This window comes from Chiloscyllium plagiosum, chromosome 21 (assembly GCF_004010195.1).
Source record: "Chiloscyllium plagiosum isolate BGI_BamShark_2017 chromosome 21, ASM401019v2, whole genome shotgun sequence".
Taxonomy (NCBI): domain Eukaryota; kingdom Metazoa; phylum Chordata; class Chondrichthyes; order Orectolobiformes; family Hemiscylliidae; genus Chiloscyllium; species Chiloscyllium plagiosum.
This window is the reverse complement of record NC_057730.1, coordinates 6,394,373-6,420,511: the sequence shown is the minus strand read 5'-3', so window position 1 is coordinate 6,420,511 and position 26,139 is coordinate 6,394,373. Positions and strand designations below refer to the sequence as shown.

The 26,139-nt window shown below is 42.7% G+C and overlaps 1 protein-coding gene across 6 annotated transcripts in view; it reads left to right on the top strand.

Annotated features, from left to right (window-relative positions):
- Positions 1-26,139, top strand: part of rhbdf1a (rhomboid 5 homolog 1a (Drosophila)) — a 359,396-nt gene that overhangs the window by 271,448 nt on the left and 61,809 nt on the right. For all 6 annotated transcript variants that reach the window (XM_043711146.1, XM_043711147.1, XM_043711150.1 and 3 more), the window contains 2 exons: positions 3,634-3,844; positions 24,597-24,803. In XM_043711146.1, coding sequence (XP_043567081.1) covers positions 3,634-3,844; positions 24,597-24,803 — 418 coding nt within the window. The remainder of the gene's footprint in view (positions 1-3,633; positions 3,845-24,596; positions 24,804-26,139) is intronic.

Here is a 26,139-nt window from a genome sequence, read left to right as displayed (position 1 = left end):
TCCCTGCCTTTTATCTTAGCCTGCTTGGCACACCTTCCTCATTCCTGAAGAAGGGCTTATGCCCGAAACGTCGATTCTCCTGCTCCTTGGATGCTGCCTGACCTGCTGCGCTTTTCCAGCAACACATTTTTCAACAGGAGTAACCACCCCCACCAATTACAGCCCTCTGTTGAGTGATATCGGTACTCACATTAGTAAGCCATTGTTTAAGTAACCAGGAGAGGAGAGTTTGAGAAGAACGAGTTATTATCTGTGACGAACTATCCAGATGGCCTAAAAAAGAGAGCCATAGATAAAGGATGAAACTTAATTCAGGTCAATAATGTATAACCCATCGTGGATAATCTTTTCAGCATTAAATAGAAAACAAATGAGCAACAGGTGTGTGCCAAAGCAAGTCTTTAACTTAACACCTTTATGAAGAGAACAGTTACACTTGTTCCTAGGGGCGCATTGTTCAATCATTCTGACTCAATTCCTTTTAGAATTCCTTGTTGTTTGGCAGACTACTAAATCTGCCAACACTAACGACAACAAATAAAGGTTTTGGGACGTGGGTGTTCCAATGAGAAAAGGGTTCTGTACCTTCAATAACACTCTCTTGTTCTCTGTTAGCAGTAAGGTATAGACTTCCAAAACTATATGGAAAGCGACTTAAGATAAGCAACAGGTATGAACAAGTCTTTTGACAAGTAGAAATTCTTCAAATACAGAGAGTTTCCAGATTACATGTTCCTTGATGACACATTAAGTCACTCGCATTTAATTAAATTTTGTTACTGTTTTTGTAACATTTCACTACAATCCAAATTAATATGTTTAAGTGAACAATCGAAGGAAAATTGAGTATGCTTTGCCTGAGGTCAAAACGATCTTGACTAGATTTGATTTATTGATAGAGTCATACAGCAGTTTACAGGCACACGGTGGCTCAGTGGTTAGCACTGCAGCCTCACAGCACCAGGGTCCCAGGTTCGATTCCAGCCTCAGGCGACTGTGCAAACTCCACACAGACAATCACCCCATGTCTGCGTGGGTTTCTTCCGGGTGCTCTGGTTTCCTCCCACAGTCCAAAGATGTGCAGGTCAGGTGCATTGGCCATGCGAAGTTACCCACAGTGTTAGGTGCATAACTCAAAGGGAAAATCGGTCTGGGTGGGTTACTCTTCAGAGGGTCGGTATGGACTTATCGGGCCAAAGGGCCTGTTTCCACTCTGGAGGGAATCTAATCTAATCTAGAGATTTACAACGCAAACAGACCACCGTACCCCCACTGCACACATTCACACTACTGTCAAAACTTAAAGGGCTTTCACCTATGAAGTCGATGTCTCATTCGCGAATACTCCTATGGAGTCTACATTATTTGACAGAGGGGCACCTCCGTACATGGATGGTGACATGTGCTGTTCCTTAATCCCTTCTGAGAGCAGGAAGTGTGATGTGTGACTAGTCCAAGCACTGTGGGGTCACAAGGATGACAAGGCACATTACAGGCAGCTGAAAACATTGATTCAGATAGTCAGCAATTAAACCTGGCAAGATTCTCCCCCTGATAGGTCCTGATCTGTTGCCTTCTGCCTGGCTCTACCAGAGAGAGAACAGGAGGGAATCCAACAGGGTGCCAAGAGCTAATTGAAATGGCAATGTAAGCTTGGATTCCAGCTGAGCCAACTCTGCAGGCAAACCTGAGGATGAATCAAGAGACGACGTAAACACACAGACAAGTTAAGAGATACTGGTGCATGGTAAACACTATTTTAATGGGATAAATGGGGAACAGTTTATCTAAGTGGTGAGTGGAAGTGCAGTAAGTGAAAATCTAATCTAAATAGTGATATCTTCAGTGACAAAAGGAAACAGAGCGATCTTTAAAAGCAGAATCATAAATTCAGCAAAGCAACTTGGATTCCATTTTTTTTATTGTTGCAACCTGTACAAAGGCAATACATTGTAGCTATGCCTATTTAAGAAATGTTTTGGTTGCGAGTGGAGTATTGCAATTTATAGAAAGTATTTTGAAGATTTGGTCGAGCATCAGATAGAGTGAGTCACTGATAACACCAGAGATAATCGAAGGAAGTCCTCACAATGTAAGCCTAGTAATTTAGTAATCTCGAAAGATCAGAGGTACTTAAAGAATTTGAACAAACAGCTCAAAACAAAACTTAAGATTGTATCCATTGTTCCAAGAGTTGATGGAGAGCAGGAATTTTGGATCAGGGCATGTTTTTTGATATTTGTTTTATTTGAATTAGAATATAAAATGCTGTTTAAGCCAAGTCAAACCCAATATTTTAAGGTGGGTTTAACAGTGCTGATTCCTTTATTGAGCACTGTGTATTACTAATGGAGTATCTGAATTAAGTGCTTGGGTCGCAAGCATGCAAGTCAGGAGGAGGCCATTCAGCCCTTGAGCCTGCTCTATCATTCAATAAGATCATGGCTGTATTGTTTATGTTCAAATTCCACATTCCCATCCATCCTGATATCCTGCCTAACACACATACACCTACTTCTGCTTAAAATATTCAACATCTGCCACTGTCTGAGACAAAGGGTTACAACGTTGCACATCCCCACCAGTTTTAAGACAATGCTTTCTAGCTCTAGACTCGAGCAAGCTTTCCACACCCAATTTGTCAAGACCAGTCTGTGTTTTTTTTTATTTTAGTTAAGTCATCCTCACGCTTCTTAACTGATGTGAGAAATCAATGCTAGAGAAAGTGGCACACGGTTAGCAATGCTGCCTGACTGCGCCAGAGTTTGATTCCACCCTCTGGTAACTGTGTGTGGAGTTTGCACATTCTCCTTGCGTGTGCATGAAGATGTGCAGATTAGATGGATTGGCCGTGCTAAATTGTCCATGGTGTCCAGGGATATACAGGCTAGGTGGATTAACTGTGGTAAATGTGGGGTTATGGGGTTAAGGTAAGGGGGTGGGATGCTCTTCAGAGGGTCAATGTGGTCTTGATGGGTTAAATGGCTTCCATACTGTCGGGATTCAGTGATGATTCTAGTTCTGTAATTTTGCCGATGCTTAGAGTACTTTTCTATTCTGAGTGTTTGAGATAGGTAAAATGGTATTGGAACAGCTTGATCCAACGTGGAGTTTGTACTAATGGACTGATTGGTCTCTCATTCTGAAATTTCTTTGATTGACTGCCCATCTTAAATCTGCTGGGGTGACCAAGAATGGAATCATTGCTCCAATGTAAGGTATGGCAAGGTAGAGTGCAAAGCAAATTTTTAAAGGCACGTGTAGAACCATGTGTGTTTTACATTTTTCTTGCGATTTTCAAACTGGGCCCACACAGCATGTACTACTTTAAGGCCAATTGAATCATTTATATCAACATGGAGAAGAGAGAATGCATTATTTAACCCTGAATGTTCTTTTTTCTCTGCTCAAGGTGCAGAGCAAGTCTCTGAAAAGTGCCTGATTTGCTTCATACTTGGTAAGAATGCACAAATATATAAATTGCAGAATCAGTGCTCTCCCAACTTCAAAAGAGTTCCTAATGGAATAGGGGTACAAAGATATTTCATTATCCCTAAGTGATGCTATAGTGTCAGTCGATCAACAAAAACTCATTGGCTTTTGTGGTAATCACTGATCTGTTATGTTCTACAGAGGCACAGCCGACTGGTTTGGAGTTAGCAAGGATAATGATACCACTCAAAAATGGCAGAGGAAGAGCCTTCGCCACTGCAGCCAGAGATACGGCAAGCTGAAATCACACGTCATTCGTGAAATGGAATTACCCAGCCAAGATAACATCTCACTGACCAGCACGGAAACTCCTCCTCCCCTCTATGTGGGGCCGCAGTTTGGTATGCAGAAGGTAAGGTTTGCAAAGAAATCATCTGATGATCTGCATTGTATTTCCTGATCTTGGTGCAGTCATGTCAACAAGAAGATGAAAGAGGAGTATTAGGAGTGTTGCATCTAGATGCTTAACACCTGTGGAGACATGTTAATGTTCTGCTAATAGCTGGTGTAGCTATTAAAAATGTGGGCAAAAAAAGTACTCACAGCTGCAGAATTATTGGAAACACTCTCAGTTCCAGCTAGTCTTTAGTTATTTCATGGTTGGAAACTGTAGCAGCCACAACAACTACATTAGAAAATATACTTTGATTTCCTTTTGGTAATTGCTGCATTGAACTTAAGCTGCTTCAAGAGCAGGTTGACAGTATAATTATATGATCAAGCCTGAGGCAAGTTGTGTTTACAAATTAATTATCATCATAAAAGCAAAAGCTCTAATATTGAATCATTAGTAATAGAAATTTATAAAATAAAGTGGAAATTAGGAAGCAGTTTAAATCCTCAAACTGAAGCGAGATTAATGTATGTTGCAGATGAATGTAAGAATGTCAGAACTGATTGTGAGAGAGGCGAATAAAGTCATAAAGTTTTGCCAAGGGCAGAATGTCATGTGGTGTTTTCTGGTGAACCTTCGAACAATCTGACCCACTGTGAAAACCACAACAACTTGTGTGAATTGGAATGCTGCAATGCTGGAATTATAAAACGGTGTATGTAAAAGAAGACTTAGTTCATTATAAGCCTAAAGAATGGCAGAATTCTATTATTGCAACATGATAACACTGAAGTACAATTCATCAGATCCCAGGAAGCTTGATGTTTTAATGTTAGAGTGGATAGCAGACAAATCTACCCCTCTGTTTTTGTGTTCTTGAAGTGTTGTCTTGGTTTCTCCAAATCTCCTGCCTTAGAGTGTCTGTGTCTGTGTGAGACAGAAAGAAGATTTGGGCAAAGGAACTTGAGATTTGGAATTTAAAGTGATGGATGCCCCGATCATACAATTGTGACGTATCTTTCATATTGATGTTGTGGAAACATTTGTCTCGGTTAGTACAGTCTTGTGTGCACATGCAGACGTGATACAAGTAATCCGTTTGATATTGCAGTTCTGACTGTATAATCTATCAAAATTAATAAAGGCATTCTTTTTAGCTTGGATACTTACTGGGGACTGGAAGGGATGTTGAAGGAGGGGACCACAGTTGGTGGGGTGTGGAATCTCTGATGGGGAATGTTGACAAAAATGGACTTTGCCGCACCTTCTGTGGAATTAAACTGCAGAATGCACAAAACTAAAGAGCTCCACTTCTGAGACACTGGTTGCCAGTTGGTGGGAGAGCAGCTCTCGTTGGGCTGAGGTGGAGGAGTCCTGGTAGGACAGTCTGGGAAAGTGGTCATTGTTGCATGGCAAAGGAGTGTGAACTCAACATTGTTGTTTTGGAAGAGCCACAGCTGATTTTAGCAGTAGACGTGCTCACTATTCTCAAACTGCCCATACCCATGTGCTTTCTCGGAATCATCTGAATAATGATTGGGAGATGTGACTGCAACTCTTATATTTTGAGTTCCCTGCTCTCGGGATTAGTCAATGTGACCCTGCGATCAGCAGGGAACGATCGTGGAATCTGGCAACTCCTTCTTCTTTTCACGTTTGTTTTCCAATTGAAACAGCGAGCTAGGTCCCTGAAGTCTTTCAAAATCTAATTAGTTTGCATTTACAAGGCATGCCATAGCTCACAGGGTCCTCGCATTGTGAGCTGGGATTTTTTCCTCTGCACAATCCATGTAAAATTTGTAAAAGGCTGTTTGTGGCCTGTCCTGTTTGCAATTGAAAGTACAGAACCAAACTGAGGATCTAAGTGAATTGAATGATGTCCTTGCATCATTGAAAGCTGACGTGAATGCAGCTTTTGACCGTTATTGAGGTTGGATGAACTTAACACTGTCTCTGAATGAACAAGCTGACTCCGGAAAGCTAGTGTTTGCCATGTGCACCGTACGTGAGGTTGTTCTGTGCCAGTGTGTGAGTTGGTGTCTGCTGGCACCTCATTTGGAATGCTGGCAGCCACTTTGAGCTTTCTGAAGCCATGTTATCGTGATGGCAGAATCCTTCCCCACAGTTAATGTTAACTTTTGCATCACTCATAGAATCCCTACAGTGTGGAAGCAGGTCATTTGGCCCATCGTGTCCACACCGACCCTCTGAAGAGCATCCTATCCCTATAAATCCACATTTCCCATGGCTAACCCACCTAGCCTGCACATCCCTGAACACTACAGGACAATTTAACATGGCCAATCCACCTATCCTCCACATCTTTGGACTGTGGGAGGAAACTAGAGCACTGGAAGAAAACCCCAAGCAGAGGGAGCAAATGTGCAAACTCCACGCAGGCAATAGCTGAAGGGTGGAATTGAAGCCAGTTCCATGTGGCTGTGAGGCAGCAATGCTAACCACTGAGCCACAGTGCTGCTCTAGCTGCATGTGAGGGAATTTAACCTGTCAGTGTGCCAGTGTCTATGGAAGAAGCAAGAACTGTTGGCATGAAAAGAAGCTGCAACAATCTGCCAATGTCTCCATCTAGTTTGGACATGTTTAATGGTGTATGGGAAACCCAAGTAAATCTGTGATTCAAGCTTGATGAAAGGCAATGGACAACATCTTTAACTCCAGGTTCTGGCTTTAACTGTCAGCACACCGGTTTGCCAGACTGAAACTCACCAAGCTGGAACAAGACAAAAAGAGATTGGGGATCGGTGGGACTGAATCATTAACAGGCTGGAAAATTTCAGGTACTGAAATCCGAGAGCTGCTACTTTGTTCAAGTGAGTCTCGTCGGTAATTGATACCATGTTTGCCAGGACTGCCTATTATGTCCACATCACCAATGATCTGACCAGTTTGAATGAAAGAGCTGGGGATTTATTGTTCTGGCTGGATTTGCAGAGGTGCAAGAGAGTCATAGAAAGCCATTTGTTGATCTTTTGCTCAAGTGGCTGTGGTTGTAGTTTGATGTGCTTTAATGGTAAGTCTCTTCCCATTCATTGATCAGGATCAGCATATACATCTCTCTGAACATTGTGGGGTGCTGTGTGCCCTTTGATAGGAACTACTGCTGTCCCTGCCTTTCTGGCTGCTGCTGCCACCTGTAACATGAGATTCAATGCCATAGGCCGATTATCTGTCTTGGAGGCACTGCCAAGTTCTGGAGTGTGTGATGTGGTGGTACTTTTCTGAGAATGTGCAAATACATTTATAAAGCTTTTCTCTTCAGGAACCAAGAACCAATCCATCTCTGTCTTAAATATATTCAATGATTCATAAACACCATCGAGTACAGACCCAAAGTTGTCAAATGTTCCCCATGTGACAAGCCCTTCTTCCCCAGGATCATTCTTGGGAATCTCTGTTGGATTCCTTCCAACGCCAGCACATCCTTCCCTAGAAACTGGGCCCAAAATTGCTCGGAATGTTCCAAACACACTATGACTGGAGCTTTATACAACCTCAGCAGTAAATTTCTGCTCTTGTATTCAAGCCTGCTGAAATGAATGCTAACATTGCAGTTGCCTTCCTAACTGCCAGCATGTTAACCTTAAGAGAATCCTGAACTAGGAGTCCCAAGTCCCTTTGTGCTTCAGATTTCCAAAGCCTATCCCCATTCAGAAAATAGTTTACACCTCTGTTCTTCCGATCAAAGTGCCTATCCTCTCAATTTCCACATTGTATTCTACCTGCCACTCCTTTGGCCACTCTCCTACCTGCCCAGGCCCTTCTGCAGCCTCCCTGCTTCCTCAACGCTGCCAGTCCATCCACCTATCTTTGTGTCATCTGCAAACTTACTAACAATACCCTCCGTTCCTTCATTAATGTATAAGGTGAATGGTTGAGATCCTAACACTGACCCCTGCGGAAATCCAATAGTCCCCAGCTATCATCCTGAAGAAGACCCCTTTATTCCCCGCTCTTTGCCTTCGGCCAGTCAGCCAATCCTCTGTACGTGCCAGTATCTTCCACCGGGCACTGTGGTCTCTTATTTAGCAGCCTCCTGTCAAAGACCTTCTGGAAATCCAAATTGATCACATCCAGTGGCTCTCCTTTGTCTAACTTGTTCATTACCACCTCAAATTCTAACAGCTTTGTCAGGCATGACCTCTCCTTGACAAAGTTTTGTTGACTCAGCCCTATTTTACCTTGTACAGAGGAACCTCAAATATCCAAACTTTGGATTATCTGAACAAAGGTTTCAAGGTCCCGATGCTTGGTAACCTGTATTATCCAAACTTTCGATTTATTTGAACAAGATACTCCCCGCCCATGTCATTTGGATCATTTGAGGTTCCTCTGCAATTCACTTTTATGTTACTGGATACCTTACCCTCCTATTTAATGTACTCCCCCATTTATTGTTTTCTTAGTTGTTCTCTGCTGGTTTTTATAGGCTTCCCAATCCTTTAGCTTCACACTAATCTTCACCACACTGTCTTTTCTTTTGCTCTTATGCTATCAGCAATGGTTAATTTGACCTCCCTTCGTATGTGTTTTTCCCTTTTTTGGGATGAATCTCTGTGCCTCCTGAATTACCCCCAGAAATTCTTGCTGGGCTGCCCTTCCAATAGATTCTGGCCAGCTCCTCCCTCATGTCTTTGTAATTACCTTTATTCAATTGTAATACCTTTTACATCTGATTCCAGCTTCTCTCCCTCCAACTACAGGGTGAATTTTATGGTCACTGCCCCCTATGAGTTCCTTCACCTTCAGCTCCCTAATCAAGTCTACCTCAATATACAGATCCAAATCCATAATTACCTGTTCCCTTGTGGGATCTATCACAAGCTGCTGTCCAAAAATCATCTTTTAAACAGTCCACAAATTAACTTTCTTGGGATGTGCTCCCGATCTGATTTTCCCAGTCTGCCCCCATATTGAAGTCTCCCATGCTTATTGTAATAGTGCCTTTCTTACATGCCTTTTCTTCCTCCTGATTCATTTTCTCCCCCACATCCTGACCATGCTAGAAGGCCTGCACACACTCCCATCAGGGTCTTTTTCCCTTTACGGTCCCTGAAACCTGCCCACACAGATTCTTCCGACTCTATATCACTTCTTGCTATCAATTTCATTCCATTTCTTACTAACAAGGCAGCCCCACTCCCTCTACCCATCTTTTCAATAGGACACATATCCTTGGATATTTAGCTCCCAGCCACGTGGCAGCCATATCTCTGTGACACCCACAATGTTGTACCTGCCGGTTTCAATCTACGCTACAAGCTCTGTTACCTTGTTTGTATACTGTTTGTGCATTTAAGTACAACACCCTCAGTCTTGTGTGGACTGCCGTCTTTCGCATAGTTGGCCTTTGCCTGTTGTGCCTGATCTGCAAGTGACAAGAAGAGAGGTCCACGTGCAACATGATGCCGATCATCATACTTCAATAGCTGCTGATGTCAAGTGTGTGTCGAATGTCGTGGGCTACGTGATAGTTAATTATGTGGCAATTTAGCTGGGAGATGCCATCTTTACACCACCAATGTCTGTACATTCTGAGATCTAATTACTCCCTCTTTTACCTGGTGAGATTACATATTCCTTGATAAAGTTCAATAACAAGTGTTAATTTAAAACTCTTTTCTCCTCCTCCTACCCGTTCATATTATTGATCTGCCGAGAGAAGATGTTTTGATTCTTTTGTCTAATGGCTGCCAATAGCTCTTTTCATACTCTCTTTGCTTCTCTTTGAGAGTATTTTCTTCCATCACTCTCCTGAACATTGCATATTCAGTCTAGTTCTCAATTGTATTATCCACATTATCTGCTTTTTTTTTCTTATTATTTGTTGGTATCTTTTTCTTCGTCCGGGGGCTCTTAGATTTATTTTCCCGACCTTTGCCCCTTCTGGGAATATTCCTTGACTGCACTTGATCCGTTTCCACTTTAAGTGCAGCCCATTGTGAGTTACAGGTTTGCTACCTAATCTTTGAATCTGGACCAGACAAACTGAAATCGTTCTTAACTCTTATTGAAGTTGGCTTCCCTCAGTTAATGTTCTTACTCTGACTAGTACCTTATTCTTTTCCATAGCTAGCTTAAACCTTTAGAAATAATTGGGGTAGCAGGGTGGCTCAGCAATTAGCACTGTTGCCTCACAGGGCAAGGGGCTGAGGTTTGAAGCCACCCTCAAGTGACTGTGTGGAGTTTGCACATTCCCCCCTGTCTGCGTGGGGTTCCTCCAAGTGCTCTGGTTTCCTCCAAAGATGTGCAATTTAAATACACTGGCCATGCTAAATTGCCTAGGGATTGCAGGCTAGATGGAATAGTCATGGTAAATGCAGGGTTATGCGGATAAGGTGGGGGTGGGTTGGTGTGGACTCGATGGACTGAAAAGCCTGCTTCCAAACTGTGGGGATTCTATGATAATGGTCCATGTCACCCAAATATTCCTGAATTGACATAAGATCCATTGTAAATCTAAGGACCTAGTCCCAATAATGAGACTTCTCTCATTGGCCTGGGAAATTAATGATATTGAAAATTTTCTTGAAACTCTTGTCCCTCTCTTCCTTTTGCATTACTACTCTCCCAGCTATATTGCAGTAATAAAAATCCTCCATTGTAATCATTGTGTTTCTTGCCTTGCAATTCCTTTACAGCCTTGACCCTCTATGTCTTTGTGTAGTTGCTGCTTTATAGACTATATCAACTTGCAACATTTTATTCCTCAACTCTAAGCAAATCCTGGTCCTTCACCTCTCTGGAACATTCCCTCTCTCCAGTGGTGGAATATTGTCCTTGATCAATGCTGTCACACTCCCTCCCTTTCTTTCATATTTTCCCTGGATATCTAGGAATAGTCATTAATATCCATTTCTGCCTTGCTTTGAGTCAGGTTTTTGTTATAGCCACAACATATTGTTTCCATGGCAGTCTGTACTTGTAACTCACCAATCTTATTAACCACACACCACAGATTCATGTAATTTTGATTTTAGTTTGTCCCTTCTTACTGAGCCATCTAATACACTTTTTCCTACTGGAGGGCTATCTGTCTCTCTCAATGTTCTTTGTATCTTGGTATCCTCCTTCAGTACTATGTTCATGTTCCCACACATACCACGTAAGCTTGAGCCTTCCCCAATAGCAGTAGCAGATTGTTCCAGAAGTAAGTCCCAGTTCTGTTTAGGTGCAGTAAGCCCAGCTTGTCCCCATCCCACCTCCCTCAGAACTGAGCCAAATGTCTGAAAAAACTGAATCTCCTTCATCCTCAGTCACTCACCACTCATCTATCTATTTTATTCTCCTATTTCTATGCCCGTGCAGGGTACTGTAGTGATTACTAGCTTGGCATCCTCCTTGCTAATTTCCTACCTAGCTTCCTAAATTCTGACTGCAAAAGACTGCATCCTCCTTTCTGTTTACTGAATTCTGAAGAGCCTGAAGCTTTAACTCTGATTTTTCTCCACAGAGATGCTGCCAGACCTGCTAAGATTTTTCAGCAATTTGTTTGTTTTTCAGATTTCCAGCATCTGCTGTTCTTCGGTGTTTTATTTTTGATAGCTAGCGTTGCTCCCACAACAAGACTGCAAAAGTGCTGGCAGCTCTGCCCAATGTGTCATCATACACCCCATGTTTCACATGACTCAATGGATTTTCAAAATTGCCTAAAGTGCTCTGATTTTGGGAAGAAGCCCAACAGAGCTCCAGAAAGATTGTTATTTATTTCACTCTTGTGTGTTCTCAGTGACATGTGCACATAGGTAATATTCTTGGTGAGGTTATAGTTCAAAGTTTGGGAGAAGATTTGAAGCTCGGGTACTCGTTGTTGTGGTTCTGTTCGCCGAGCTGGGAATTTGTGTTGCAAACGTTTCGTCCCCTGTCTAGGTGACATCCTCAGTGCTTGGGAGCCTCCTATGAAGCGCTTCTGTGATGTTTCCTCCGGCATTTATAGTGGCCTGTCCCTGCCGCTTCCGGTTGTCAGTTCTAGCTGTCCGCTGCAGTGGCCGGTATATTGGGTCCAGGTCGATGTGCTTATTGATTGACTCTGTGGATGAGTGCCATGCCTCTAGGAATTCCCTGGCTGTTCTCTGTTTGGCTTGTCCTATAATGGTAGTGTTGTCCCTGTCAAACTCATGTTGCTTGTCAGGGGTTATACTGCTTCCCCTTAAACCTCATTCTTTTCTCTGTACTGTAACAGTGGGTCAGCTTGGCGGACTGGAAAATAGTCAGCATTATTGTGTTAAATTCTAAAATGCAATTCTAGGCAAAGTGGACCTGTCAAATAAATCAATTAATCCCATTGCTGATCTGCGAACATGATGATTTTGTGTTCGCAGCAATTTTGCGACTTTCTACTTTAGTCGTAGGTGTTGACTTTGGGCTTGTATTTCACTGACTGACATGAGGAATATAATTGCTCAGGAAGCAATTAATACATAATAATATATAATGCTTTGAAATTTGCATCGCATGTTTAAGAAGGTGTTTAACACATGTGCCTTCATTGCGATGTTTGAGTATAGTAGTTGGGATGTCACGTTGAGATTGTACAAGACATGAGTGAGGCCTCCTCTGGAGTACCGTGTCCAGTTCTGGTCACCCTATTATAAGAAGAATCGTATTAAACTGGAAAGGGTTCAGAAAAGGTTTATCAGAATGATGCCAGGGACGGAGGCTTAGAGATACAAAAATAGACTGGAAAAGCTGGGGCTTAGAGTACATGTAACGGTCCAGCAGCACAGCATTTCCAAATTCAGTTTAAAACTTTGTGCAGCAAGTGTAACAGAGTGCTATGATGCCTTGAAGCTAATACTAAAGAACAGATTTGTTTTTCTATGTTTAGCGTACATAATATATACCACAGAGATTCTGGTTCCTATTGAGACCGTTATCTGCAAATTTATTAACAGCCCTCAAAAGACACCTCCAACTTGCATATAATGTGGGATCCATGTTTGCTTATTAGCATTGCATAATATTTATAGAGTTATCTGGCTGACTGCTGACTTGATCAACTGACACACTGACTATCCAGAAAATAAGATAGTGACCTTTTAGTGCTAGAACATGTGACTTCCTGAAACTTGTGCAATAATACAACAAAATCCCCTGGCCAAAAATGTCTGGCACAGCCAATACCGTTTGAGGGAAATTGTGAATAAAGTGCAAAGGAATCTCTAGAAACTTTTCCCAGGAAATTTGAGAGCGAGCCCATCTGAAACATGCTTGTACAATGATTAGAATCAGGTTTATTGTCATGTGTACTCAAGTTATAAAAGAACAGGAGTACAGTGAAAAGTGCGAACACAGTGCCATATTCGATATAAAGTACCTAGGTACAAATCTTAAGTACGAAAAATAGTGCAACTTTTCAAATTTTCTCTGTTACTGATATAGGTAGTATAGGTATAAGTTAAAAAGATAGATAATTCAGCCTTTCTATAATGTCTGGTACGAGATATGACCCTGTGCTACTTCCTGTAATGGTGTAGGCTTAGAGTAAATTTAACAATCGAGAGTCAGAGTTTTACAGCATGGAAACGGACTCTTAGGTCCAACCTATCCATGCCAACCAGTTATTCTAAATTAATCTAGTTCCATTTGCCAGCACTTGGTCAATATCCCTTTCAAACCTTCCTATTCATGTACCCAACTGAGGCCTTTTTAAATGTTGTAATTGTACCAGCCACACCACTTTCTCTGGCATCTCATTCCATGTATGCACCACCCTCTGCATGAAACCTTAGCAAGACGCTAAGGGCTGTTAGTAACAGCCAGTAAAATAAATTTGCTGTCAGTTTATTCCCTATCCCCATGGTCGGAGGCCATTTTTCTTTATCTTAAGTCAATTGAATTAGCTGTCACCATCAAAAATTCTTATGAGGGTTAGCAACAGAATAGTTGTAATTCCCAGGGAATTTCAGACATGCCGCTTGGTATGAGGAGAGGCAAGTGGAAGACTGATAGTGTGCCTATTGCCCATTGGGTACCATTTTTTGGTGAGAGTATTGTCACCCCTGTCCTTAAATCTGTGACCATAAAATTCAACTGCAGGAGAACAAGGCCCATGACAGTGAATTGGTTGCTAGGCATATTCTCATCTTGTTTTGTGTTCTTACCAAAAATGCATTGTAATTGAATATTCATAGGATCCCTACAGTATAGAAACAGGCCATTAGGCCCAACAATGCTACACCAACCTTCCAAAGAGTAACCCACCTAGACCCATTCCCCTACCCTATTACTCTACATTTACCCTGACTAATGCACCTAACATACTCATCCCTGAACACTGTGGGTAATTTAGTATGGTCAATTCACCTAATCTGCACATCTTTGGACTGTTGGAAGAAACCAGAGCACCCGGAGGAAACCCAAGCAGATACTAGAGAATGTGCAAACTCCACATGGACAGTTGCCCAAGACTGGAATGGAACCCGGGTCCCTGACGCTGTGAGGCAGCAGTGCTAACCACTGTGCTACTATGCCGCCCCTTATATATTGCCTGATCAATATCTGAATTTTAATAAAAACTTGTACAAGCTTGTTTAGGGATTACTGCAAATGATGTTACCCTACCAAAATTCAATATGTTTATTATCATATTTATGAACCTTTGAATTTTAGATGGATTAATCATGCCATCTCATTTATTATAATGGGTGAGGACTATACCTCCATCTACACATTGAGATTAAAGCTAAAAAAAATTATCCCACTCTTCCCCACCCACTCATTCATAGAATCATCAAATGCCGACAGTGTGGAAACAAGCCATTGTTAGTCAATTACTTGGATTTGCTCCTGCGACATTCTGGAACATTCCCCCACATGTTGAATGTGTCTATTAAAATGAGAGAGAGAGCGCGGAACTTTTATGAAGTATTATTCAGCATTCACATGATAGCATTGCTCAGAAATTTTCAGGCTAATGTGCATGATGTCAGCTTCCATAAAAGGAGACATTGTTTCTTGATCCATGTTCTTGCAAGTGTATTGCATGTCTGATGTTTGCAATTCAGTGGAGTGTGGTACAGAATGAAATCCTATCCCAGTATTGTTAAGTTTCTGTTGCGATTCTGAAGTGGGCGATCCCAGCTGCTTCAGAAACAAAATCGGCCTCCCCACGAAATAAAACTCGTTGTTAGCTTTGTAATTTTTCCTTTTACTTTCTTGGCTCTTGGGACTGGGTGAGGCTCTCTGTTAATCACTGGAAACTGGCAACTGCAGTAATGACCTAAATATTCCTGTTTCTGTCCTTCAGATCCTTTTTCATTTCTCAAGCTATCTTCTTTCCCTGTCATGACCCTTTAATGATGCTTATCTAATGCCAACTTTGCCTGTTGCTCCCTGAGTCTTGCATCCGTTAATAATGCAGTGGAATTTTTTTTTCAAAACCCTACTGCAAAGTAAAATTCTTAATGCTTTCCATGTTATCCTCCTTTTATTGGGCTGCTTCTTGTATGACCAGCTGTTCTGTTTTAGTAGTTTTAACTGCTTTTGCTATAATCAGATTTCCTGTGTCTCTGAATGGGCAACTTTTTCCAACAACTGTGAATGTGCAATTTTCTTTTTGTTTTTAACCATTGAAAAACAACGTCTGCTGTTCTAAGCTTCAAAGACTGACTGGTGCAATAATGGTTAAGGTACCTTCTACTTGAATTAATTCTGAAATGCAGTAAAAAAAAAGGGGGAAAGATTGATTGATTGATTAGTTGAAGAGTGTGACCTTTTGAATGTCCTCATTCACTGATCACATTTAGACAACATGTCCAGGAGCAGTTATGGTCAACCCGTTAACATAATGAATTAGAAGCAGGCAATAATCTTGTGGTACACTATCAATTGTTGGTTAGATTTTTCTGTTGGTGTTGTTTCCAGTACATTGACGAAATTGGTGAGCGCGGATGCGTCGGCCATTACAGATTCTGCCACGTATTCCTTTTTTCATCACTCACCATAAAATGGTTTAATGTTACAATCGTGGTTAAAAATAGACAATCAATGTTTAGTTTTCATCATTTGATTGTAATACCTGAGACTTCCATGGAATAAAAAGAGGGCACTGCTGCCTTCAAAATGGCTACTGTGGTCACCTGACAAACCCTCATGGAACATAGAACACTGGCCGGATTGCAACTGCCATTTTAGTCACCAGACTCTAAAGCTCAGAAATCAAGAAATTTCCATCCCTGGTTTTACTCTTCCCCCACGTGATAGCGATGTATTTTGGAAATGGAGAGTTACCTCCAACTATCCCACTTCAAATGAATCAACTTCACAACCTCCCAAATCCACAGTGGAACCACGTATCAACAGTAGGCCTCAATCCAAAAAGGATCAGAGAAAATGTGGACTGATGGGGTGATGAATGCTCTTTTCTCCCCTTACAAATCTCCCTCAAGCTCAAAACAGAGCTAACGAAAAGAAACTTGGAACAACAATGCTCACTGGCATGTTCCAGCAACTAGCATTGAAAGACTGCAGTAGGGATACTTTCTGCGCACGGACAGACACCCACCTGATGTTCTGGACCAGGCTACATCTCAGTGCTCACTCACGTAGCAGCTAACTGCATGCTGTCAGCTTCCGTGACTGCTGTACCTGTTTGTGCATTAGTGCCTTTGCCAGAACGCAAAGCTATCAGTGCTTTTGTATTGAGGCACTCTTTAGCGTGTGCACACACACACAGGCTGTTTGTCGTTAGGGATCGGTCTGTGATAGTGTATTGGTAGGTGATGGTCCATCTTGTTATACAGCACACTAAGACATCAATCTAGCACCTATATCGTCTGCCAGCTTCCTTGCAACAAACACACTGCACATTAATTAACCCAAACGGCCATGTCACAAACATGGTCGGGGGGTGGCGGGGAAACCGTTCTCGTGGGTTCTGTCACCTTTTCCACTCCTTCCCAAAAGGCATTTCAAACTCCTTACAAAGCTGGTACTGAACTGCTCCTTGACAGTAACTTTGTATTTCATTGCATATTCAGTGTTCCTTCCTATTATCAGTCTTATCACGTCCCCTGCAGCAGTACAATGTGCTGTACCTTGAAGATCCAGAAAGCTGGTACCTTTCGCGAGATGAATTACAAACCTGGAGGGTGTACTCGCAAGCACTACATTCCAGGGCTGTTTTCTCCACATGGCCTAGGAGAAATGCTGGAAGTTATCTGAGGCGATAAATGTAGAGTTAATTTTCCACTTGTAGTGGAAGTCGAATCAGGAAAATTATTGAGCCCAAATTTTATTTTTACCAGCTCCTTGTGTGGTATTTTGTCAGTATTACTTGCAATGCATTAGCCCTTCAGTTTCTATCCCTGGTTTTACTGTCCCCTGCATGACAGCAATGTATTTTGGCGATGGAAATTTGCCTACAACTAGCCCGTTTCAAATGAAACAGTTTCACAAACTCCCAAATCCACAATGGAACAAGATCTGGCAAAGTTACCATTATCTAACTGGGCATGGGAGGATATTGGGGGATGAAATGGTTAGGTCAGATTTTGCTCCTTGTTCGTTGTGAGCAGCATGTTGTTGCAGGATGTTCCTGCTTTCCCAACAGATCTCGCAGCCCGAGGTGGGACTCCTAGCGTGATAGCATGCATCAGAAATGACACAAGTTGTAGCTCAATTTGCATCGAGTTTCAATTACCTGAAGCAGGTGTACAAACATGCCAGGAATTTGTCTGAGCAAAGCTGTGCCCCGCTATAGGTCAAACAGGCAGTTTACAAGTGAAGGTAGACGTTTGCTCATTGAAACATGCTTCCCAAGGATCAAGAAGTTCTTTAACCTTTGTTAATGTTGGGAAGTTGACAGTCACAAACCAAAACTGCACCCAGCGTGACGGAATAATCTTTAATGAGAAGCTGAAATGTCAAAGCTGCTGTAATTTAAAAATATGCATGTTTTTTAACGACAATAAGTTGCACCGGAATCAAGGGATGGGTAGAGGTTCCAAATCTACCCCAGCAATTTCTTGAAAACCGAAATTGCTGGAATAGCTCAGCAGGTCTGGCAGCATCTGTGGAGAGAGATCTGTTCTGAGGAAAGGTCACTGGACCAGAAGCCAGACCTGCAACTTCAGCCTTTGTTCTGATTTCAGCGTCTGCAGATCTTTTGGTTTTTATCCAGGAGCTCCTTGCCTCCGTTCTCCCCATCTGTAGTATGGTCGTGTCTGGCGCTTCCCTCTGATGTTACATGGTTCAGCAGAACAGTTCAAACTTTCTGCAGCACTGGAGCTCAAGCAGGGAATCATTGATGGTAACTATTGGCTTTCTGCATTTAGCTGCACCCCTGCAGACGCGGGAAGCTTCAGTCAGTTTCACAGTTGTAGTGGTTGCCACGTGCTAGTGAGGCCAGGAACAGAGAGCAAGTGCAGGTGAACATGGGGCTGCAGGGCTGGTGTAGGAGTGGGGGGGGGGGGGGGGGGGGGCTTCAAATATGTGGATCATTGGGATACCTTCTAGGGAAAATGGGACCTGTACGAGAAGGACAGGTTGCACCAGAACTGCACCAATATTCTGGGCGGGAGGTTTGCCATAGCTCTTCGGTGGGTTTAAACTAGATTGGACCTGAGCTATGGATCAGATGGTGGAGTAGGTAGTGAACAGCCACATACAGCGTGCAGAGATTCTGTGAGAAATGTTAGGCACTTCATATGGCAAAGCTACAGTCAGTATGATGGGTTGAAGTGTGTCTGTTTTAATGCAAGTGTGTCTATTTTAATGCAAGTAGTATCAGGAATAAGGGTGATGAACTGCAGAGTTTGGATCCAAACTTGGAATTACTAGTGAGTTTTGAGAAGATTTGTAGGTCAGGTTGAGGGCCTGGATGTAAGTTTGCTCACTGAGCTGGAAGGTTTGTTTTCAGACGTTTCTTCACCATACGAGGTAACATCATCAGTGAGCCTCTGGTGAAGCGCTGGTGCTATGTTCTGCTTTCTATTTGTGTTTGGGTTTCCTTGGGTTGGTGATGTCATTTCTTCTTTTTCTCAGAGTGGTTTCTGGGGTCCAAAATGTTGTGTTTGTTGATAGAGTTCCATGCTTCTCGGAATTCTCGTGCATGTCTCTGTTTGGCTTGTCCTAGGATGGATGTGTTGTCCAAAATTTACAAACCACAAGCCCTCCTCAGAGCTATAGCCACTACCTGGAACACCAATGTACTGATCAGCCAAGGAATTACACCAAAGACTGAAACACTTAGTAAAAGATTCAGACCACCCAAGGATTCTTGAACACCACCAAAGACACCCAGAAAGAAGAGGATGAAATAATCTCCTTTGATGTAACAGCTCTGTTCACATCCATCAATATCAACCTGGCCAAAGAAACACTAACTACACTATTAGAAGAACCAAAGACACATACACCAAACGCTACCAACTTCATCAACAAGGGCAGTATCGTCAAGATAACGGACCTATGCCTTATCACCCACCTCACTTTCAATAACAAAACCTACAGGCAAACTAATGGAACACGCTTGGGATCTCTGATATCAGGGTTCTTAGCAGAGGCAGTAATGCAGAGACTCAAACAAACAGCTCTGCCAACCATCCAACCCAAACTTTGAGCCCGCTACATGGATGACACTTTTGTCATCACTAAACAAAACAAATTAGAGGAAACCTTCAAGACCATCAATAATACCCTTACTGGCATAAAATTCACTAAAGAGAAGGAAAACAACAACAAACTGCCAATCTCAGATGTCACAATAGAGCGAATAGTCAATGGGAAACCTCAAAGCAGCGTCTACAGGAAAACAACACATACAGACCAGATACTGAATGACAAGCAATCATCCCAACACACACAAACAAAATTGCATTAAAACATTATTTCAACGAGTCACCACATGCTGCAGCACAGAGGAGCTACGAAGAGCAGAGGAAGATCAGTGTACTCAAAAAGAACAGGTACCCAATGAACACTGTCTGCCAATTTCTCAGTAACAAACCCAAACAAGCAGACATAACACGTCCAGAAACCCTAGCCACTTTCCCCGGCATCAAAGACATCTCGGAATGACTGACAGACTACTCAGACCCCTTGGCATCATGGTAGCCCACAAACCCACCAACACACTAAAACAGCAGCTAATGAACTTAAAAAAAACCCTATACAGAAAACAAGCCAAACAAACATCATTTACAAAATTTAAAAATGTTTCGCTGGAAAAGCGCAGCAGGTCAGGCAGCATCAAAGGAGAAGGAGAATCGACGTTTCGGGCTTATGCCCTTCTTCAGGAATGTAGAGGGAGGAGGAGAGCTTCTTCAAGGAAGGCATCCTTGCAAGAGGATTCACAGTAGGTTAAAATAAACTAGGAGAAAGTGAGGACTGCAGATGTTGGGGATCAGAGCTTAAAAATGTGTCGCTGGAAAAGCGCAATAGGTCAGGCAGCATCAAAGGAGAAGGAGAATCGACGTTTCGGGCATAAGCCTACCACCCCTTCCTTGCCTCACTGGGACAAACCTGTCCAGCTCTATCAGCAAGTGCTTCCCAAACAATGTCCACATTTCTGTCATGCATTTCCTGGAGAACATCTGTTCCCAGTTTAGGCGCCCCAGTTCCTGCCTAATAGCATTGTAATTCCCTTGTAAATACCTTGCAAGGACTGTAACAAACACTATATTGGATAAACAGGCAGAAAACTAGCCACCAGGATACATGAACATGAACCAGCCAAAAAACAATGACCCACTATCATTAGTATCCTTACATACAGATGAGGAAGGACACCATTTTGACTGGGACAACACATCCATCCTAGGACAAATCAAACTGACATGCACGAGAATTCCTAGAAGCACAGCATTCCAACCAAAACTCTATCAATGAACACATTGATCTGGACCCTACCTATCACCCTCTGAGAAAAAGAACAGGAAATGAAGCACAACCCAAGGAAACCTAAGTACATTAATAGAAAGCGAAATATAACACCAGCACTTCACCAGAGGCTCACTGATGATGTTAATTAGCATGGTGACAAAACGTCTGAAAACTCAGTGAGCATCCAGAACTTGGAGCCATGATGTTGTGGCCATTACGGAGACTTTGATATCACAGGGGCAGGAATGGTTGTTGCAAGTTCCAGGGTTTGGATGTTTCAAAAGGAACAGGGGTGGGAAGGGGTTTGTAAAAGATGTGGAGAAGTGGCATTGCTAATCAGGGATGGTATCACAGCTGCAGAAAGGGGGATCGTCAAGGGAGTTTTGTCTGCAGAGTCCGTATGGGTGGAAGCCAGAAACAGGAAAGGAGCAGTCACTTTATTGAGAGTTTTCCACAGACACTGAGGAGCAGATTGGGCGGCAGATTTTAGAAAGGTGCGGAAGTAACAGGGCTGTTGTCACGGATGACTTTAACTTTCCTAATATTGATTGGAAACCACTTTGTTCAGTTGGTTCAGTTTTTGTCAGGTGTGTCCAGGAAGGGTTCCTGAAGCAATATGTAGATAGGCTAACCAGAGGGGTGGTATGTTGGATTTGGTGCTTGGCAATGAACCATGCCAGGTGTCAGGTCTCTCGGTGGAAGAGCATTTCGGTGATCGTGATCACAATTCCATGACCTTTACTCAAGGAGAGGAACAGTAGCAGATGATATGGGAAAATATTTAATTGGGGAAAGGGAATTACAATGCTATTAGGCAGGAACTGGGGCACCTAAACTGGGAACAGATGTTCTCCAGGAAATGCATGACAGAAATGTGGATGTTGTTTAGGAAGCACTTGCTGATAGAGCTGGACAGGTTTGTCCCAGTGAGGCAAGGAAGGGGTGGTAGGGTGAAAGAACCTTGGGTGACAAGGGATGTGGAACATCTAGTCAAGAGGAAGAAGGAAGCTTACTTAAGGTTGAGGAGGCAAGGATCAGACAGGGCTCTAGAGGGATACAAGGTAGACAGGAAGGAACTGAAGAATGGACTTAGAGTTAGAAGAGGGCATGAAAAAGCTTTAGCAGGTAGGATTAAGGAAAACCCTAAGATTAGACTAGATTTGATTTCCTACAGTACAAAAACAGGCTCTTCGGTCCAACAAGTCCACACCGCCCCTGCAAAGAGAAACCCACCCAGACCCTTTCCCGTACCCCCTATATTTACTCCTGATCAGTGACCTAACACTGTGGGCAATTTGGCATGGCCATTTCACCTGACCAGCACATTTTTGGACTGTGGGAGGAAACCGGAGCACCCGGAGGAAACCCACGCAGACACTGGGAGAATGTGCAAACTCCACGCAGACGGTCGCCCGAGGCCAGAATTGAACGTTTTACACTTACGTGAGGAACAAAGGGATGGACAGAGTGAGGGTAGAGGCGATCAGAGATAGTGTAGGGAACTTGCGCCTGGGAGAATGTGCAAACTCCACGCAGACGGTCGCCCGGTCGTCAGGAAGTAGGTGAGGTCCTTAATGAATACTTTGCTTCAGTATCCACTACTGAGAGCGACTTTGACGTTTGGGAGGACAGTGTGAAACAGACTGATATACTTGAACAGGTTGATGTTAGGAAAGAGGATGTGCTGAAGATTTTGAAAAACAAGGATAGAGAAGTCCCCTGGGCCAAACGGGATTTACCCAAGGTTACCACAGGATGCTAGGGAAGAGATTGCTGCACCTTTGGCGATGATCTTTGCATCCTCACTGTCCACTGAAGAAGTGCCAGATGATTGGAGGGTGGCAAATGTTACTCCCTTGTTCAAGAAAGGGAATAGGGATAGTCCTGGGAATTACAGACCAGTCAGTCTTATTTCAGTGCTGGACAAAGTATTGGAGAGAATTCTGAGAGAGAGGATTTATGATTACTTGGAAAAACCATAGTTTGATTAGAGTCCGCATGGCTTTGTGAGGGGCAAGTCATGCCTCACAAACCTTATTGAATTCTTTGAGTATGTGACAAAACACATTGATGAAGATAGAGTAGTGGATGTGGTGTACGTGGATTTTAGCAAGGCATTTGATAAGGTTCCCCATGGTAGGCTCATTCAGAAAGCATGAGGCATGGGATACAGGGAAACCTGTCAGTCTGAATACAGAATTGGCTGGCCCATAGAAGAGGATGATACTAAATGGAAAATATTCAGCCTGGAGCTTGGTGACAAGTGATGTTCCTCAGGGATCTGTTCTAGGACCCCTCTGCTCTTTGTGATTTTTATACATGACTTGGATGAGGAAGTAGAAGGGTGGGTTAGTAAGTTTGATGGAGTTGTGGGTAGTGTGGAGGGCTGTTGTAGGTTGTAACGGGACATTGACAGGATGCTGAACTGGGCTGATAAGTGGCAGATGGAGTTCAACTTGGAAAAGTGTGAAGTCATTCACATTGGAAGGTCAAATTTGAATGCAGAATACAGGGTTAAAGGTAGGATTCTTGGCAGTGTGGAGAAACCAAGGGATCTTGGGGTCCATGTCCATAGATCCCTCAAAGGTGTAACCCAGATTGATAGAGATATTAAGAAAGCGTATGGTTTGTTGGCTTTCATTAGCGGGTGGGGGGAGGGGTTGAATTTAAGAGCCGTGAGGTTATGCTGCAGGTCTATAGAGCCCTGGTTTAACCACACTTGGAATATTGTGTTCAGTTCTGGTCACCTCGTTATAGGAAAGATGTGGACGCTTTAGAGAGGGTGCAGAGAAGATTTAGCAGGATGCTGCCTGGACTGGAGGGCATGCCTTATGAAGAAAGGTTGAGGGAGCTATGACTTTTCTCATTGGAGCGAAGAAGGATAAGAGGTAATTTGATCGAGATGTACAAGATGATGAGTGGCATAGATAGGGTGGATAGCCAGAGACTTTTTCCCATGGCAGAAATGTTTATCACAAGGGGGCATAATTTTAAGGTAATTGGAGGAAGGTTAACGGGAGATGTCAGAGATAGGTTCTTTATACAGAGAGTGGTGGGTGTGTGGTAGTAGAGTCAGATACATTAGGGACATTTAAGCAACACTTGATAGGCACATGGAAGATTGTGAAATGTAGGTTATGTAGGTTAGTTCAATCTTAGAGAAGGATAAAAGGCCGGCACAACATAAAGGGCTGAAAGGCCTATACTGTGCTACACTATTGTATGTTCTATGATGGTTGACACTGACTATTTCATCATCATTGCAACTGCAAATTAAGGATCAAGGTTGATATGTCATTTAAATGCAATCAGAAACTGCATTAAAAATCACAAAAGCAGACAGATACCAGGTCAACTATGCTGCGGTTTTTAAATTGAGGTAACAGTGGTGTAACTGCAGTGAAATAGCAATCACCATGTAATTTTAATGGAGCTAGAGTTATAATGTATTTGTAAAGAGTAATGGTATGACGTGGTTTAATGTATGACACAAATCATTTATTGTTTCCTGTTTTGTTTCGTTTAAGTGTCTCTGTATTGAAGATGAACCATTTAATCAAGGAAATCTTCTGGACAATATAGGCCATTGATGCAGACTAACATGTCAGCTGATTTACTGTTTTGTATTAGTTCTAGTATCTCGTATTCTAATTCCCAAAATCTGCTTTCATTAGAACTAGTCAGAGTGTTTGTAAACCAACATGGGCAGCTTTGTATACCATATGGTATTTCACAGAGTACCTATTTTATGTGCTGCTCAGTATTCAATGCTATTGCTTATCAGTCATGTCATGTAGCAGGCAATGGATGCAATTCTGCCTGGTTTCCATCTCTGTCTGTACCTGATTCATCCCAGAATAAGCTGGAAGTTCTTCCTTGTAGCACCTTGACTCTGACTCTGCTTTTCTTTCAATGTAAATCCATGCAGATTGTAGACCCGCTCGCCAGAGGTAGAGCGTTTCGGATGACTGATGACGGAGATGGCTACAGTGTTCCGCATACCCCGATCACTCCTGGTGCTGCATCTCTATGCTCCTTCACTAGTTCCCGCTCTGGATACAACCGTATTCCTAAACGAAGGAAGAGAGAGTCCGTGGCTAAGATGAGCTTCAGGGCAGCAGCTGCCCTGGTAAAGGTAGGTGAATGATCCATGATTCCTCTTGAAAAGTCATTCAGCTGTGAGAAATTAACCAAAATATTGTACAGTGTGAGTTGATGTTGTGGTTGATATCTGAAGTTGATTCAACTGGAAGTGCAAACTCTCAAAGTGTTTGTTTTGATTTAATTCATTTGGGATGTGGATATTGCCCCGCCCCTAGTTTGCCCCTTGAGATGGTGGGGGTGAGCTGCAGCCCACCTTCTGTGGGTTGACCCACAATGCCCTTAGGGAGGGAATTCCAGGATTTTGACCCAGTGACAGTGAAGGAACGGCGATATATTTCCACGTCAGGGTGGTGAATGGCTTGGAGGGGAACTTGAAGGTGATGGTGTCCTAGTTCTAACCAATAGTAATGATACTGAGACCATGGCAATGTTCTGATTGTTAATTACAAAAGTTGCCACATTTTTACCTGCTGGTTGTACACACAAGCAGCTTAATTGTGCATCTCCAGTACATGAGGGGACAATTGAAATTCACCATCCTAACTTTGGAAATGTATGGCTGTTCCTTCAATGTTGCTGGGTCAAAATCCTGGAACCACCTCCTTCAGGGCATTATGAGAGTACCCACACCAAATGGGCAGCATTGGTTCAAGAAAGCAGCTCACCATCACCTCCTTGAAGGCAAATTTAGGATGGGCAATAAATATGGACCCCAGCCAGAGAAGCCAGTTTCCTCCGAATGTATATTTTAAAAAAAAGAATTGGTTTCTGCACATTTTTAACTTTTTTGGGGGGACAGTCAAATGGAACTTTAAAGCCCTGACAGTGACCCAGGAAAGTTCTGTCAATGTATTTATTGCATTTAAATGTATTTTGAACAACTAAACCTTGGAGTATTCTAGTGATCTTTGTGTAATTGTATTTAGATATTCAGAAGTGTACCTATATCCTTCTTTCTGTCCTTTTTGCTGTTTTAATTAACTGTCCACCCACTCATCCAACTAATTACAAATGGGCTTAAATAGTTGCCTGGAACTTTGTCGTAGATAGAGAAAACTTGTCTGAATATGTTCTTTGCGCCAGTTTTGGGGCCAACTATCAGTTATAGCACAACACCTGTTCGACAGGCATGAGGTCAAGCAGAAGAGGCGCCAAGTACCTGTCAAGTTGTTTTCTGGAGGGAAATCTGACCTCCCGTTACAGCTGTCATAGTAACAGAACTTTCCAAAACTTGGTTCAAAATTGCAAAAATCATAGATCATATGTTGTGAGGACAAGTTAAACTTTTCTGCAGCCAAGATACCATCAAGAGTGAAGCTTCCAATTTGTGACAGCTTTTATTCTTGATATTGCCAGTGAAACCGCCT